The 18,235-nt window shown below is 42.3% G+C and overlaps 1 protein-coding gene across 1 annotated transcript in view; it reads right to left on the minus strand.

Moving 5' to 3' along the window:
- Positions 1–3,444: 3,444 nt before the first annotated feature.
- Positions 3,445–18,235, minus strand: part of LOC127573298 (cytoplasmic phosphatidylinositol transfer protein 1-like) — a 169,034-nt gene continuing 154,243 nt past the window's right edge. The window contains exon 9 of the mRNA XM_052021362.1: positions 3,445–7,951. Within this exon, the coding sequence (XP_051877322.1) occupies positions 7,686–7,951 (266 nt within the window). The 3' untranslated portion in view covers positions 3,445–7,685. The remainder of the gene's footprint in view (positions 7,952–18,235) is intronic.

The following is an 18,235-nucleotide window of genomic DNA, read 5'->3' on the forward strand; positions in this document are numbered from 1 at the left end:
AATTAGCTAATTCTCTGGTAGATGTTTGGCTACCTTTTATAATTAATTATGGAGCTGGCTTCCAGTACCTTTTTACGTCGTTGGTTCCAGGTCCTGACTTTCATTTCAGTGAAAAATATACTTTGTGCTGTTCTTTCACAGGATGAGGGCATTGCTGGCAAGGGCAGTATTTAATGTACTTCCCTAATTGCCCTTAAAAAGGTGGAGATGAGCTGCCCTTTTGAAGCACTGCGGTCCTTGTGGTGAGGTTGTCATTGCAATCTGTTAAACTGAGGTACAGCTTGTTCATTCTGAGTGAGTGGTTAAGGGTCAACCACATAACTTTGGTTCTGGAGTCAGGTGGACACCAGGTTTCCTCTCTTAAAGGAAAGGGTGTGCCTTTACAACAATCATGGTTCCCTTTGTGCTCATTTCCCATCTAGATCTTTATCAAATGTTCTAAAGCCATATTATAAGAACAGAAAGTGTTGGAAACTTCCAACAGGTTAGGCAGCCAATTTGGATTGAGAAGCAAATTTAACTTTTCAAGCTGAAGATGCTTCATCAGTATGGGAAAGAAAAAAAACAAGTTAGTATCAATTTGCAGAGAAGGTCAGGGAGGGATGGCTAGGGTAAAGGAAATATCTCTGATAGGGTGAGGCCAGGGTTGTCATAGGGATTAGCAATAGAGTTGATAAGTTAATGAAGGAAGTTAGAGAGAGAGAGAGAGAGAGAGAGAGGGAGGGAGGGAGGGAGGGAGGGAGGGAGGGAGAGAGAGAGAGAGAGAGAGAGAGAGAGAGAGAGAGAGAGAGAGAGAAAGAACATGAACAAAGGAACATAAAACTATAAAATGAGGAGAGTTCAGATCTATGAATGTAGGTCTTCCAATTTTTCATTCTTCCTGTTCTATCATAACATGAATGTGTCAGAGGTGTTGGAGATTTTCAACTCTTTCATTAAAAAATAAATACACTTAACCAGGTTCCTGTTGTTCATATTAATCAGAAATGGGACAGGCTTTTCTAGTGATATGATTATCTTGATAATAAGTGTCAAGCAATCACTCCTGGGCAGCTTGATGATAAACAATTTGATCTGGACAAGTTATAAGTAGGAAACAGCTGAGGAGCTTTAGTGCTTAAACATCCAAAATCAAGGGCAGTGTGAAACAGTGTGTGCACCAAGATGACTCACTTTAATTAAAAGTAGATCTAGAAGGTTTTCAAAAGATATAATGAGAACAGATCATTCACCACATTAAGCCCGGGCTTTCAAATTATCAAGGGCAATTTCCCCTTATGACGGAATAATTAATTTATGATATGATGGGCTGGATTTTGCAGCCAGAGGGCTTGCTGTTCATTAAGCATACAGATCTTTTCGTGAGCTTTTGCGTAGCACCCTGTATATCCTTGAGCTCTTGATGTAGCATGTAATCCTCCAGAGGGCGTGGAAGACTTGCACAAACAAGTTGAGTGACAGTCACCTCAACCAATCAGGTGTAAGAATGCCAACTGAGGCACAAAGAGTCTGAACCAGATTTTGCAGATTTTTTTTGTTCTGGAATACGCTTGATTACTTAATTCAATATAAATCATGTACAGAAAGCAAAATAAAGAGACTGAAAGAAAGTTAATGAAAAATTCTTAAAAATAATTAAAAGCTGAAGGAAGAAGACTCCAAACTTGCAAAAGTTAATTTCAGTTCCAGAGAGGTTGTTTGGGAGCAGCTGAGATTTGGCATTAAAAACTTGAATTGTCAGGCCCTAACTTTTCCTAGCTTGTTTATTGGGTAAATGTAGGAAATGCATGCCATTGCACATATTCCTCTGCTAAGTGTCTCACAGAGATAGTGCTAGAGTGGAGTTTGGAGAGGATGAGCACAGCCATTTGGACATCATCATCTACAAGCACATGCATGGACATCGGAAAAGTGATCTGATTTATTCCGCAATAATACTGAGGTAATGTTCTTCACCAAAATCCAGGCAAATGTCAAGAGTGTAAGTCATAGACATAATGTTTTTGTGGAGTTCAATGGCCACAGCAAAAGAGGAAGGTATGACCTGCCTTCCTGGTGGGGAAAGAGCTCCTTGGTACTGTTGAGTGGGAGTTTGAAGATTTTGACAACAATGAATCACAGTAAGAGCCTTTAATTGGTTTCATGGTTGGCTCTGCTTCCCAAGTCAGGATATATCTAAAATTGTGTGTTTCTAGAATCACTATATGCTGATCATATTGCAGATTATTACCTTCTGAAATACTTGGTAGGCATTTGCCCACTGTTATTCGTATTAAATGGATAATATAGCATTGTACGTGCATTAAACTTTGCTTCTGAAACTTGGTTCCATTGTCTTCAAGGGAATAGACATGAGGAAAGGACCCATTACAATATACAAGATGCTGGAGGAACTCAGCAGGTCAGGCAGTAACTATTGGAGGGAAATGGATTCGGGTCAAGACCCTTCATCTGGACTGAGATAGCCAGCGTAAAAAGGTGGAAGGAATGGGTGGAGCAGGAGCTGGCAGGTGATAGGTGGATCCAGGTGAGGAGTGGTGATAGGCAGATGGGGGAAGGGGAGTGGGAATAGCACTGGAAACTGGGAGGTGACAGGTGGAAGTGACAAAGAGCTGAAGTGGATGAAATGTGACAGGAGGGGGAGGTGGAGCATGGAGTTAAGGGAGGGAGGTGGGGAGGGCAGAGGGGAGTAGTGGGGGAGGGAAACCAGTGGGAGGAGTGTGTGGGAGGTGGGCAGATGGAGAGGGCATAGGAGGGGAAAGAGAGGGGCTAGGTGGATCAGGAGGAGAGAGGAAAGGGGCAGAGGAGGAACCGGAGAATTCAATGTTCATACCGTCAGGTTGTAGACTACCCATGACAATATTCCATGCTTAATGCATGCAACACAGGATAAATTTCTACCCCATTAATTTTTAACCCTAACACATGATTGCCATTCAGTTCTTTTTGAATGGAGCTAAATCATTGCATTTCTTTTTGCTGGTGATCTGCTCCCTATCTACACTGCTTAAAAAAGAGCTGACATCCCTGTTAACATTTAATCTTAGCACCATAGAAGTGACACACAAAGCCCAGGTGAGTCATTTGCTCTGCAGAGATGGGGCTCGTTAATGTTTGAATCTTTGCAAAGTTTTTACTTATTCCTTTGTTCACAGGATGCGGGCATCGCAGGAATTTAGTGTCCATACCTCAGGAGCCTTGAGAAGGTGGTGGTAAGCTGCCTTCTTAAAGCACTTGTAAACATGGTACTCCAGCATTGCCATTAGGGCAGGAGCCTTATGACTTTGGCCCATTGACAATGATTCACTAAAGGACCATTTAAAATGAGCGGGTTTCTAAAAAGAGAAAATATAATCTTGTGCCTACTTCTTTCAAATATTGTTCAGCACTGAATATTCTTAACCTCTGCTACAGTAAAGAGCCCCATCACCAATTCACTGTTTTATACATCTTTTATTATTCAAAAATGTAACTACACAATGGTCTTAATGAATATAAGCAAACCCTTACTCTTCAGTACACTCATGAAGCCTAACTATAACTTAATCCCTAGAGTTCAAATCCCAGAACCATTAATATGTAGCAATATATTCATATACCACCATGGACAACAATTACTACGTATAAAGCTAAGACATTCTCTTTACTTCCTGTGTTATCAATGCATTAAACTAAAATTATACATCTTCTGTACTATTTACAGCTACTGCAATTGACACTCATATGAAGGCCATTCACAACTGGTTGCATTATATTTCCTTATATACACATTGTTAACTCAGCCTTGCATGGTGATTTCAATGGGTTATGCAGCCTCTGTGCAGAAGGTAGCAAGTGTACATAGTGCCGTTATTTGTACAATCTGTCTCGTGTAGAAATAGCACAGCTGCATTTCAAAATGAGTCACTCCAATTAAACAGCAGTCACAAGAACATGGAAATAAAGAACAGAACAAAAAAAAAATTTCCTGGTTGCCATGGCATTTCCTTCAAGTCGTATCGACCCAGGTAAATTAATAGCTGGAGTTCCACTATAGCTTTTGGCTGCTGACAATAACTTAGTGCTGGTGGCCCATAACATTATGGCCACGTGATCCTTTCGTTTGACTGCCTTTTCCATACCATTGCCAGAAGCAACATTCTTGATTTGCTTTTATTTATTTAATGAAACGTGGCAGTCAAGCCAGAATTATAAAGTTTCTTTTAAGAAACAAATGATTATTTTTATTCCCTTGGGTTACTCTCCAGATGGCAGTATAATGTCCTGCTCCAAGTTTTAACAATGCTGCCTCGTGGTTTGTAGGAATGCCCCAAATTGTGGGTCACCCTTCTCATACATCAGAGGTCTTCAGTCACCATTTGGCTGCTTCCCCACACTGAAGTTGGGAATCAACTGTGTGGGGAAATTCAAATTAATTGCTTCTCACATTAGCAAAGAAAGCCACACAAACGAAGGCTACAGTACAACTAATGGTAACTTCAGTCAAGTTCCTTGATGATGATGAGGCAGGAGAATTTCCTGGGCACCTAAGTGTGAAATCTGAGTGGTTTATTGGAGACAGTGTAAGTCGTCACGCTGATACAGTTATAGGCCTTCCCATGACTGAAGGCCTTTGAACCAGAAAGGCATGATGAAGAGTCCAGTAACGTCAGGGAGGGCGGAGTAAACCATAGTCACCATCCCTATCTGCTGATGCCCACAACTGATATCCGAACTATGACTCAAGAGCTGCATTGAAAGGGATGTCACGTGACTGGAAGATCCTGAGGACGTGCTTGAAGCACCAGTGTCTAGCACACTTGCACTGCTCTGACATCACATCTGTTAAATGAGAACGAGCACAATCCAAGGACTCAGAACAACCAATGCTTGATCTACTTCAATTTTTGGGGGGAGGGGAATTCTTAACTTCTAAAATGTAAGGGAGAATGACACCAAATTCTTACAGGATTTGACAGGGTAGTTGGGGGTTTGAAGTTTTTCTTGGCTGGGGTGTCCATAGTCAAGGCTCACAGTCTCCAATTAAGCTGTTAACTATTCAGGACAGAGATGAGAAGAAGTTGCTTCAGCCAGAGGATAGTAAATATTTGTTCTCTATCCAAGAGGGCTATGGAGGCTGAGACATTGAGCATATTTATGGCAGCGGTCGATAGATTTTTAGATATTAAGGGAGTGGAGGAAAATGTTGAAAGATCAGCCACGATCTTACTGAACAGAGGAGCAGGCACCAGGTGATGAATGGCTTAACCCTGCTTCTATTTCTTATGTTTTAAAAATGGACTGCCAATAGGTCAGCGTAACTGAACTTATATTCTCCCGTCTTAGTCATCTTTACTGCCAACTTTCAGCAGGGATATGCAGCAGGGATTTCAATTCATTCAGCAAAGAAATGAAAAAGATTGGTGGCTGGAACAGCTTGAAGGACAACTGACAGACTTCTTGGATCTAAGGATCCTTCTTTCTTTATTTCTCCAAACCTCTACCCTTAATCTCTTAAATAAGTGTGTGAAATCCAAATCAGAATTAGTAAATTGACCTTCACATAGTAGAATGCTCTAGTCTGATTCCCAGGGTTGGAAGGGACAGGAAAAAAACTATCCAATTTTGGTCAAAGTGGGAAACCCAAGTATAATACAAATCTAGTCCATACTTCATACTGACGAGCTACAAAGCAATGGTCTCAATTCAGTTAGGATTACCACCAACTCTTCTCCATTCATTCATGGATGTCAGTGTTACTGGAAATGCCAGCATTTATTGTCCATCCCTAATTGCTCCTGAAGTGACGATGTAGTTAAGAGTCATCGACACTGGTGGGTCTGGAGTCACATATTGGACAGACATGTTAAGGATGCCTAGTTTCCTTGCCTGACAGTGAATCAAATGGGTTTTTTACAACAAGCCAGTATTTCACGGTTACTATTACTTAGATCAGCTTTCATTGCAGATTTATTTAATTACTTAAATTTAAGTTTCCCAGCTGTCACAGTAGGATTTAAACTCATGCCTCTGGAGCAATGGTCCACAACTCTGGCTGTTAGTTCTGCAACTTATTTCTACACAAACGCATCCTTTGTTAATTTGTTAAAGTTGTGTGTTAATAGTCAATCCTGAGGTGATCAATATGCCAGATTGTACAGTGGCATCATTAATTCATGTGAGGCTACAGAAATAAAGATCTTTGGGGACATCATCAGGTCATAAAGAATGTGATAAAAATGCAGTTTCCTGTTGCTTCAAAACGGTTTTGATGATAGTTTATCAAACCTGATGGTATAATAAACAAGGTTGAAAATATTTTTTTAAGAAGTTCAAATTTGAGAATTTTCAACATAGCAAGCAGAAGTCGTGATTGGAAGCAGTGACCAACTGCCCTCGTAGAATGGGAAGTATTGAAATTGCCTCTGCTTAAGAATCTGAGGTGAAACAACCATGTTGTGAAAAGACAAAATGACCAGATAAATTAAGGCCATATAGATAAAGAAAAAAAATCTTGAGAAGGTGGTATGAGCAGTCTTCTGGAACCGCTGCATTCTGAAGGCCCAGAGAATTGGTTGGGAGAGAGCTTCAGGGTTTAGACGCAGTAACAATGAAGGAATGATACATGTCCAAACCTGGATGGCATGTGACTTGGAGGGTAAATTGGAGGTGGTGATCTTCTCATGTGCCAGTAGCCCTTGTCCTCCCAGCTGGTAGAGGTCACAGGGTTCTGAAGGCACTGTTGAAGTTGTCGTGGTGAGCTGCTGGAGGTCATCCTGTAAACTATGCACTCCTCAACAGAAGAACCCTGATGGTGCGTGACATGGTGAGGAATTTGGTTTTAGTTGGTGGATGCCTGAATTAGATGCTGAGAGTACACAGAGGGAGTTCTGGAAGTCCAGGAAGAAACGACGGAACGAGTCTTTATTTGAACGCAACTGTAGTTTGCAAGGAGGAATAATGTGGGAGAGGAGGGATATATAGGGTTTGGAGGTAGGAGAAAGGAAAGATACGTTGTTAGAGAAACCCCCTCAACTGTTGGGACATTATGCAGGCTTTTTGTAAAGACGTGTTGAGGGAGAGACTGTACGTCATAAAAGCGGAAACTTGCTGGAAACTTCAGCAATGTAGCTGCTTCACTGTAAGTACTCTGAAAATATTCAATGCCTAATTTAGAAAAAAAAATTATCGCTGCACGCTGAACTGGAGTCATGGGATGATACCAACCCCATTTAAACTAGTCCTTATCTATTCTACGTTACGCTTGCAAGCCAATTGAATCTGTTTGACTTTGGTTCACTCCACCCATCTTCCCTCTTTTTAGCAATGACATTTAGATTAAAACCTTTGTAAATATGTCACAGAAGTGCTTTAATATGACAGTGCATACTATCAGTCATGCTAACACTAAGTCCTGAGTCAGCCTAAAAGTCCTAATAAGGAATGATAAAGAAAGTGTAGTAAAATACAGCAATAGCATTAAACACAGCCTCATCCCAATCCCCATCACAAATTAAGAATGCTAATCTTATGGCCAGTCAGTATTAATGCAAGCTTGCTGTTGTAAAGATCATTGCACAGAATCTTTACAGGCTAAAGCTTTAAAGAATCCCTTAACAGATGGCTTTTTTTCAGTTAAGTAGCATTAGATAAATTCAACAACCAAAATGTCACAAAAAGTGCTGCCTCCCACAACGGAGCCGGCTTTACTTGTTTGCCGAGCGCTCTCGAAGCTCTGGCAAGGTCAGCATTTCCGGGGCAGACTTCTTCCGCGGTCTGTCCTTTGGAACACTGAGGAAGTCTGGTGGGTCGCCGCTCAGCGGTGTGGAGGGCGCACTGGCAGGAGCGCTGCGTGTGGCCGGAGGCTGGGCAGCCTCGCTGATGGAGATGGTGGGGGCCATGATTCCAATCTTCTCATTCGTAGCTTCCTGAGTTTGTTTTTCATATTCTCGAACTTCGTCCATCGTCATATCTGCAAAGGAAACCAGGCAGAGAAGCCAGAAAGACAACAGATGAGCAGATTGGAACAATGGTACCTCTTGGATTCAGCAATATCTGCAGCCTATCACCTTGGAAGACCAACAAATATATGACTGTTCAGCAAAAAAAAAGTCTTAGCCTTTTGTGATTCTTTCACCTCTTAAGTAGCAGTTAACTCCACAAGATTACTGTGTGCATAATTCAGTAATGGGATTCCAATATTAAGCTGACATTTGTCCATAAATATGAAAGAGCACTTAGCCAATCTGTGCTTACCCTTAATGGCAAGATACAGTGGGATACCTTGTGGCCACATCCCCAGACACAAGTTTCTATCTTCCAAAGTGAAGGGAAAGTGCTTGAGAGCTTCAAGGGTTGGAGGAGACCAAGGGTTGAAAGGGTTGAGAGCTTCAAGTTCCTAGGAGTAAACAGCACTAATAGCCTGTCCTGGTCCAAGCACGTAGACACTATGGCCAAGAAAGCTCACTAGCACGTCTACTTCCTCAAGAGGCTAAAGAAATTTGGCATCTCCCCTTTGACCCTCATCAATTTTTATCAATGCACCATAGAAAGCATTCTTTCTGGATGCATCACAGCTTGGTATGGCAACTGCTCTGCCCGGGACTGCAAGGAACTGCAGAGAGTTGTGGACATAGCTGAGCACACCACGGAAACCAGCCTCCCTTCCATGGACCCTGTCTACACTTTTCGCTGCCTTGGGAAAGCAGCCAACATAATAAAAGACCTCACCCTCTCCAGACATTCTCTCTTCTCCCCTCTCCCATCAGGCAGAAGATGCAAAAGTCTGAAAGCACATACCAACAGGTTCAAGGACAGCTTCTATCCCACTGTTATCAAACTATTGAATGGTTCCCTAGTACGATAAGATTAACTCTTGATCACACAATCTACCTCATTATGACCTTGTGCCTTATTATCTACCTGCACTGCACTTTCTCTGTAACACTTTATTCTGCACTCTGTTATTGTTTTACCTTGTACTACCTCAATGCACTGTTGTCTGTATGAATGGTATGCAAGGCCAGTTTTTCACTGTACTTCGGTACACGTTACAATAATAAACCAATTTACCAATTTACTTTCTAATCAGGAAATAACAGTTTTCAAATACTGAAAGAACAGTTCTGAATCCACTTTGGTTGCATTAGGAATAACATCTCTGAAAAATCAATGAAAATGCGCAGCCTCTTTTAATGCATTTTACCCATCACAGGTGCCAACAAGAGGATGTTAAGTAAATACTTGCATAAGGCAGTCATCCACTTCTCCAGAGGTTTGATGTTGGTTAGTGGAGCAGATATGGTGTTCTACTTCTCTCTGCTTTCTAATTTTCCCAGAACAGCCATGTGTATAACTGTTTAAGGAATGATCATGCACTACCATTATTTTTATTGCTCCACTGTTCAAGATTAATGATACCCACGGAATAAACTCCACTGCACAATTGGACGGATCAACTACTTTGAGCCTCTGGGTACCAAGAACTTCCTTGTAGCAACCTCCACTCCTCAGAAGCAGGGCAGACTCCCGTGGAGGAAATTTGTAGCAAAGTTTCCACCCAGGAGACCCAGAACAGAGATGCCAAGGATGGTGACTAAACTGGATTTAAAGGGTGACTCTGGAGCTGAATAACATCACAACAGGTACGTTATACCCCAATGAAAAATTGAAATTTTCAACAGATTTGCTTTTGTCATTAAAAAGCAAGCAAGCACAACCTTACACATTCTGCTATATTCATGCCATGGTAAATTTTCAGGGCCAGCAAATGTCCATTAGTGAGATCCAAACTGGCTTGTTCTGTGAGTTGATGTATCATTGAGTCATACAGCATGGAAACAGGCCCTTTGGCCCACCAAGTCCATGCCAACCAATGAGCACCCATTTACATGAATCCCATTTTTTTATTCTCAGCACATCCTCATTAACTCCCTCAGGTTCTGTCATTCACCTGCACATGAGGGGCAATTAATAATGGCTGATAAACCGACCAACCCTCATGTCTCTGGGACAAACAGGAGCACCTGGAGGAAACCCACACAGTCACAGGGAACATGTGAAAGTTCAACGCAGATAGCAGTGGAAGCCAGGATTGAACGGATTGCTGGAGCTGTGAGGCAGCAGCTTTATTAGCAGTGTCACTGTACCACTCTTATTGCATTTGTGTGCTGGTACTGATATTGGGCCAGAAGGTGCATGGATTGATCAAAAGACTGCACTGTGCCTCCCACATCAATACCACAGCCACATTTATCTACTGTGGCACCCATTATATTGAAAGCGTCATTTATGCAGCCTTTCTGTGAGACAGAGCAGGTTGTGAGAGGCAAGCAGGCCTCAAGCAGCAGAACCTGGTCTCACCTCAGCTCACCACTGTCAAAGGCATTTTCACTGACACTCAAAGATGTTTAATTTAAATGAGTTTAAACAATTAAAAAAATTGAAATAATAAATTTGGTTTAAAATACATTAAGCCACTGTGAATTAATCAGAAATATAAAAAATAGAGTGAAATAAAGGAAAATAAAAGTTTATTCTGAATCTTTTTGATGAAGGTGAGTGGCCCCTTTCACCTGCTATCAGGCAGGAGGTACTGAAGACCCACACCTCAAGGTTCAACAACAGCTTCTTCCCCACTGCCATCAGGTTCTTGAACCGACCTGAAAAACCCTCATTCTAACTCGGCCTATATTTCTTCTTCACACTCTCAACTTGTACTTGTGTCGTTCTGTTTATTTTGTTGTTTATTTTTGCGCATGTGTAAGTAATGTATAAATTATATCAATGTACATTTATGTTACCTTACATTTGTTATGTTTGTAATGTACTGTGCTGCAAAATGCTAACTTTCATGGCATTTATACCCTGGGGATGTATGCCTGTGACAATAAACTTGAACTTGACTTGTCCCTTTCATGCCAAGAGGTCAAAGGTTGCATATGATGCAGTACATCCCTGAAGCACCGAGTCCAGAGACAGAGAGGGAGGTGAGATCCACCTCCATCTGACTTCCAGCGTGCTCTGATTCCCAGGTTACAGCAGGCAGATGGGGTAAACTAAGATGCATCAAACAGTGGAGGGGCAATGGTTTCCTACTCAGCTCATCCGGCTGAAACCCACTGAACTCCAGCAGGAGTCTGTGGACCAGACAAGCTATTCAGCCCATCTACATTCACCAACTTCCTCTGCTCCTCTTCATCTAACCCCTGTCAACACATCCTCCCATTGCTTTCTCCTTTATGTGTTTACTGGGAGTGAGTCCCACATTCCCACTGTTCTCTGGGAAAAGAAAGCTCTACTGAATTCCTTACTGGGCTGGATCATGCTGGATTGGGTATCTCCACCTGCAGTTCCTACATCCCAGTACCTTGCTGGGCCAGACGCAGAGAGCCTTCCAGCTCCAGCTCTGGTTCGATCCTGACCGCCAATGATGTCTGAGTGGAGGTTGCAAGTTCTCCACGTGTCTGTGTGGGTTTCCACCAGTTTATCCCCACATCCCAAAGATATGCTGGCTGTTAGGCTAATTTCCCACTGTAAATTGTCCCTAGTGTAACTGAATGGCAGGAGAATCAGGGGGAGGTTGATGGGGATGTGAGGGAGAAAAGGTGGGGGAAATGGGATTGTTCTGAGGTCCAGCATCGACTCAATGGCTGAATGGCCTCCTTCCGTATCACAGAAAAAATATCACCATTTTAACTGTACCACACCCTCCCCTCAAAGTTTCCGCCAGGCAAAAGGAGTTAAGATCAGGTGTATAATGACCAACAGCTTAAATGTTTCCTCCAATTGCATTACATATATAATAAAGTTACTCCAGTTCCTGAGGATGAATGTGCACAGAATGATAAGATACAATGCAGGGAACTGGAGTTTTATTTCTGTAGTCCCAGGAAGGAATGTAAAATAATATATTGACAGAGATTAGATGAAACTGCTTGTGCTATCATATCTCGATGGGGCTGCTTTCCTTCCACTGATTATGCTTCCCAGGTATAACGTAGTGTGGAGATAAAAGAAAAAAATGTCAGCAAGGCAAAATGAAAGATGGTGCTGAAAATGGAAACAGATCAGTTCCTCGGTCTGCTGAATACTTCAGCGTTCCTGAAGCCTCTGAGAAACATGAGCTGAGTGCTTCTCTACTTGGCATTTTATTACAGGCCCTAGAATTGGCAACCTCCCTCTGCTGACCAAGTTATCATCTGTTGTTAAACCAATGCTCTCAAGTGGAAGTTAAAGACTCCATGGGATTACTTTGAGGAAGAGCAAGGGAGTTCTCCCCGTCCTGATCGATATTTATCACAGAAACTGATTAAATGGTCACTGCTTGCTGTTTGCAAAATGACTCCTGTGTTTTCTTTGTGACAGCAGTGATTGTGCTTTGAGAAGCATCTCAACTCCTGCAGCCTGGCCTGAAGGGAATGGGAAAAGTCTTTGGGGTAGAAATTCATTCTTTGGTGCATGTGCTAATGCACAATGTGGTAATACAGTGGGATGAAATTTGCTTTATATAAAGATTTTTAGACGTTCAGGGTATTTTGGGTGGGAAAGCAGTTGAGGTACAAGATGAACCATGGCCTTACTAAGTGGAATGGAGCTGTGAAGTCCATTCCTTCTCTTGTTTTATTTCATGTTCCGTAACCTGCTTCAGTGGAACTAAATTTTGGAAACTGAGCTCAACTTGCATTAGTTACTACTCTGCATGCTTAATTCATTCAGGAGGGCAAATATTCCTTTAACTAAGAAGGGCAATAGGATAAGCCAGAACACTACAGGCCCGTGAGCCTTAGGTCAGCAGTAGGGAAATTATTGAGAAAATTCTGTGGGATAGGAATTATATACATTTGAAAAGGCAGGGGCTGATCAGAAATAGTCAGCATAGCTTTGTGCAAGGGAAATCCTGACTCATTAATTTAATTGAGTTTTTTTGAGGAGTTAACCAAGAAGATTGATGAGGGCAGGGCAGTAGATGTTGTCAACAGGGACTTCAGTAAGGTATTTGACAAGGTGCCATATGGTAAGCTGGTCTAGAAGGTTAAGGCGCATGGAATCTGAGGCAATCTGGCTAATTGGATCCAAAATTGGCTTTGTGGTAGGAGGCAGAGGGTACTGATGGAAGCAGGCCTCTCTTATTGGAAGTTGGTGACAAGTGGTGTACCACAGCGATTGGTGCTGGGACTCTTGGTTGTTTGTGATGTATATTAATGACTTGAATGTGAATGTAGGAGGAACGATTAGTCAGTTTGTGAATGACAGGAAAATTGGTAGTGTTGTGGACAGTGAGGAAGGTTGTTTAAGGCAATATAGCAAGATATAGATCAGATAGAAAGTAGGGCAGAGCATTGGCAGATGGAATTTAACCCTGACAAGTGCAAGGTGATGCATTTTAAGAAGTCAAATAGGGGTAGGACATATACAGTAAATGGCAGGGAGCTAAGGAATGCTGAACAGGGAAATCTTTAGCTTCAAGTCCATTGATCCCCAAAAATGGCAACACTGGCAGATAAGGGTGGAGGAGAAGGCATAAGGTATGCTAGCTTTCATAGGTCAGGGCATAGAATATAAAAGATGGGTTATTATGTTGCAATTTTACAAAACACTGGTTAGATTGCACTTGGGAGTATTGTGTGTAATTCTGGTCACGGCACTAAAGGAAGGATGTGTTTGCACTGGAGAGAGTGCCGAAGAGATTCACCAGGACGTTACCTGGATCGGAGGACTTCAGTTACAGGAAGAGATCGGATAGGGTGGGCTTGTTTTCCCTGGAGTAAAGGAGGCTGAGGAATGACCAGATAGAGGTATGTAAAATTATAAGAAGCATAGATAGGGGAGGTAGCCAAATTTTTTTTCCCATGGTAGGGTTATCAAAAATAAGAGGCATAGATTTAAGGTGAGAGGAAGATTTAAAGGGGATTTGAGGGGAAAGTTTTTTTACACAGAGTGGTTGATATCTGGAACTCGCTGTCAGTGGAGGTGGTGGAGTCAGATACAATCACTACGTCTAAGAGACATCTTGAATAGGCAAAGCTTAGAAAGTTATGGACCTAATGTGGGCAAATGGGATTGGTGTAGATGAGCAAAGAGGTTGGCATGGACCATGGTGTTTCTGTGCTCTGCAGGTCTATGACCCTATGATTCTATGACAAGGAGTCTTTTACCTCAGGTGCTAACTCTTTTTCTCTTTCCACACATGCTGCCTGGCCTACTGAGGGCTTCTGATATTTCCTGTTTTTATTTCGGTTTTCCACAATCTGCAGTTTTTTGTAAATCATGTGCCATCCCTCTCCTGTCTTTCAACAGTAGAAAAGCCACTGAAGTGATAGCCATCCTTCAGACAATTTTCAACAACAGCTGATAGCATTGGCTGGTTCTGGCATCACAACTTCCCAGCAAATAAAGTAAAATTATCCTGTCGATGTGGCAATATCAAGAATATTTACAAAAGGATTTTTCTCCCCAGGAATCTCAATTTCTCACAATGACTAGCAGCTACAACAATTGGCTGACTCATAGATCCTCACCACATGGAAGGCCATTCAGCCTGTCAAGTCTATACCGGCTCTCAGTGCAATACCATCAGTGCCATTCCCTAACCTATTTCCTTGTAACCTATTCTCTCCCATATGCGCATTAGTAACTTGCCAATTCTCCAATAACTCACCTATTCTAGAGGCAATTTACAGCAGCCAATTAGCCTACCATCTTGTCTAAAAGGCACAGGACAAAACTGCACCTGCAGGAAGTCCACGTGGTCACAGGGAGAACTTGCAAATTCCACACTGACACCACCCAGGGGCAAGACTGGATCTGGTCTCTGGAGCTGTGGGGAAGCAGCATTACAGCAGTGCCACTCTGTAACCTTAACAGGTTTCAACAGCTAGACTGTCCTTGACTTGGAACCTGAACAAGCAAACCCCAGAACTATGTGTTGTTAAAGCTGTGCCTTACACTAGTTAAATGTACAAATTGAAAAATAAATTATGTACACCTCACACTGAATTTTGCAAGGGATTGAATATTGTGGTTGGCATTAAATGATTGTTGATTTACCAGAACCAAAATATCAAAAGAGAGAGAAGATTAATATCAGGTTTATCAGATCATGGTGGATTAACACATAAATAATAAAGTTAGCATAATGCTATTACAGCACCAGCGACCCAGGTTCAATTTCGGCCACTGTCTGTAAGGAGTTTTTATGTTCTCCCCGTGTCTGTGTGGGTTTCCCCCAGGTGCTCCGGTTTCCTCCCACATTCCAAAGACATAGGGGTTAGGAAGTTGTGGGCATGCTATGTTGGCGCCAGAAGTGTGGCAACACTTGCGGGCTGCCCCCAGAACACTCTACGTAAAAGATGCATTTCACTGTGTGTTTCGATGTACATGTGACTAATAAAGAAATCTTCTCTTCTCTTAATGATATGTATAATAATAATAAAATAATAATAATAATAAAGAAATAATGACAATATAATGAACAATAATACTTCTGACCTTTATTGGTCGACAAGTAAAGCTTTAAACCAATGGAAGAGTGGGTAGATGTGAAATGGATTGCAACTTACTTTCTTCTGTTTTGTACGACTGACCAAGACTAATTTCAATCTCTGAGGTAATACATGTGAGATGAGGTAATGTTGGGGTGGGTGTACATACACTGGGGAGTGCCTGTGAAATAGCAATCCAGGAGACTATGTGTATGAGAGAAAGCCATGGGAAAACACATTGAAAGTTAAAGTCCTAACAACACGGGACGTAAATGTAAATAAATTGGTAAAAGGATCAGAGGGAGATGAGGAAAGGAGTGTTGAGTTCTCAAAATCATAAACCATAATGCTACATACCAAGAGTTGGGAAGTGGCAGTAACCTAAATCGCTCCAATTGTGGCCAGTATGGGTAAGATGGGCCAATTTCCATAATTCCTTCTGACAGAGACGAAGGCCATTCAACCCAATGAGTTGTTGCCAGCTCATAGTGCAGTCCCATTGCCCCACTAATTTGGCCTGTAACCTATTCCTATGAAGTCCCCCCAAATTCTACCATCACTGACTCTAGAGGCAATTTACAGACCAAACTCACACATCTTTGGGATGTGGGAGGGAACCAGAGCACCCGGTCACATGCAAACTCCACACAGACAGGAGTGCAGTTTGGGATTGAACCCAAGTCACTGGAGCTGTGAAGCAGCAGCTGCACTGAGTGCGCTACTGACTTCTACTCTGTGCCATAAATCTCTACGAAACAGAGAGATGAAGGCAGACTTTGTCCAGGTAAAGCAGCAAACTGTGAGTGCAGGATGGTGCAACAAAAAAATGAAAGAATAAAATAAGAAATGTAAACCAAGTGCAGAACAAATGTTAAGAACAAAATGTCTGATTACACACAGGTCAATAAATGGCTGGAAAAACAAAATGGGTGAGAGACAGGAATCAAAGACGTTAGACGTGTTTAAAATGCATTTAAAGGTATGGCCTGCAGAGTTCAGTTATTGGAGGAATAATGTTCGATAGGCAGAAAAATGCAGTTGCATAAGAAAGGATTGAACTCATTCCAAAGATGTACGGGTAGGTTAACACGGGTTTAAATGGGTCAGTACAGACTTGATGGGCTGGAAGGGCCTGTCACCGTGCTGTAAATAAAGTTTTAAAGTTTTACGTTTTTACTTGAAGCCTTGTTTATGCAACGCTGCTCTGAGGCTGAGGATTAGCAGGTAGATGAAATGGAACGAGCGAGTAGTGTTCATTCAAAGGCATGTGCAATTATGTTAAAATTACCCTGAACCATCTTCATCATTGTTAAATCCTATCATTAATCATTACAAGGGTTTCTCTGGCCAGGAGCCAAAGACCGAGGAGTCTGGTAGTTTAAGATAAGATATCTTTATTAATCACATGTACATTGAAACACACAGTAAATGTGTCTTTTGCATAGAGTGTTCTGGGGGCAGCCTACAAGTGTCACCACGCTTCCGGAGCCAATGTAGCATGCCCATAACTTCCTACGTCGTTGGAATGTGGGAGGAAACCGGAGCACCCAGAGGAAACCCACGCAGACCTGGGGAGAACGTACAAACTCCTTACAGACAGCAGCCAGAATTGAACCCGGGTCGTTGGCGCTGGAAAAGCGTTACACTAACCGCTACACTACCATGCCTGCCCTAACAAAGCTACAGGGTATCTTTGGAGAGCATCACATCAAATGCAGTGGCAGAAACCAATCTCCATGGAGAGTCAGAAAGTGGTTGGTGTGCACTACAGAGACAGGAAGCCTTGGGAAACTTTTGGATTCGCGCTGATGAGAGGCTATGGATTTTGTACTGATTAAAAGTCGAATAGTAGATACCGATGTTAGTGATACTGAATTCTTAAAAGCTGATCTGGGTAACAGCTGGGAAAGGGGAGTTTGATAATGCCCCTGCTGATCAGTAGCTTCGAACTGCCTTAGGCAAATGTTCTTTTAATACTCCATAGCATGACTGTGGTTTCCATTGCCATGAAGAGTAATTTGAGTGTGGGTACAACCTAGCGGGGAATCCAGTTCTTTGAACTGGATAAGTGTGTTGACAGTTCCTGACAAATCCAGAGCAATAAGGAAAACCAACAAACTTCAGCTTAATTGGGAATAAAAGCAGAAAACGCTGGAAACACTCAGCAGTTCATGCAGCGTCAATGGAAAGAGAAACAGAATTAATGATTTAGTCCGATTTGAAACACTAACTGTTTCTCTTTCTCTGGATGGTCCCTGCCCTGCTGAATATTCCCATCGTTTTCTGCTTTTATTCCAGAGCAGGTGAGGTTTGGTTTCGTTCCGTGGAAGAATGCTCAGGCCTGGTGTCCTGTGCAGATTATGAAGCATCACAGAACTCCTTCTGTGTCTCTGTGGAGCCTTCAAGCAATGGGAGGGTGGGTGGGGGGGGAAGTCACCCTGGTCACCGACACATAAAGCACGAGCTGTGGCAGCTGCACATTGTACAACCTTTCCGCAATTCATCTCCACACAAGTCAGTAGAAGTGATTTTCAGAAACAAAGTACAACACACACCTAAAATCGTCCATGTGCATTTAGCGCACAGAGCTCAGAGAATTTATGGCCTCCATATTAATAATTTGGACCGAACGCAGCTCTCGGTAAATATCAGTCCACTTCCTGTCACTCCTCAATTCACGGCTGAGGAACAGTTTGTGTAAACTGAACTAAATAACCTCCACCTCCTCCTCAAATAAGAGCTTATTCATTGTGAGACTGCCCACAGTGAAATCA

The sequence above is a fragment of the Pristis pectinata genome, chromosome 8 (assembly GCF_009764475.1).
Source record: "Pristis pectinata isolate sPriPec2 chromosome 8, sPriPec2.1.pri, whole genome shotgun sequence".
NCBI classification, from domain to species: Eukaryota; Metazoa; Chordata; class Chondrichthyes; order Rhinopristiformes; family Pristidae; genus Pristis; species Pristis pectinata.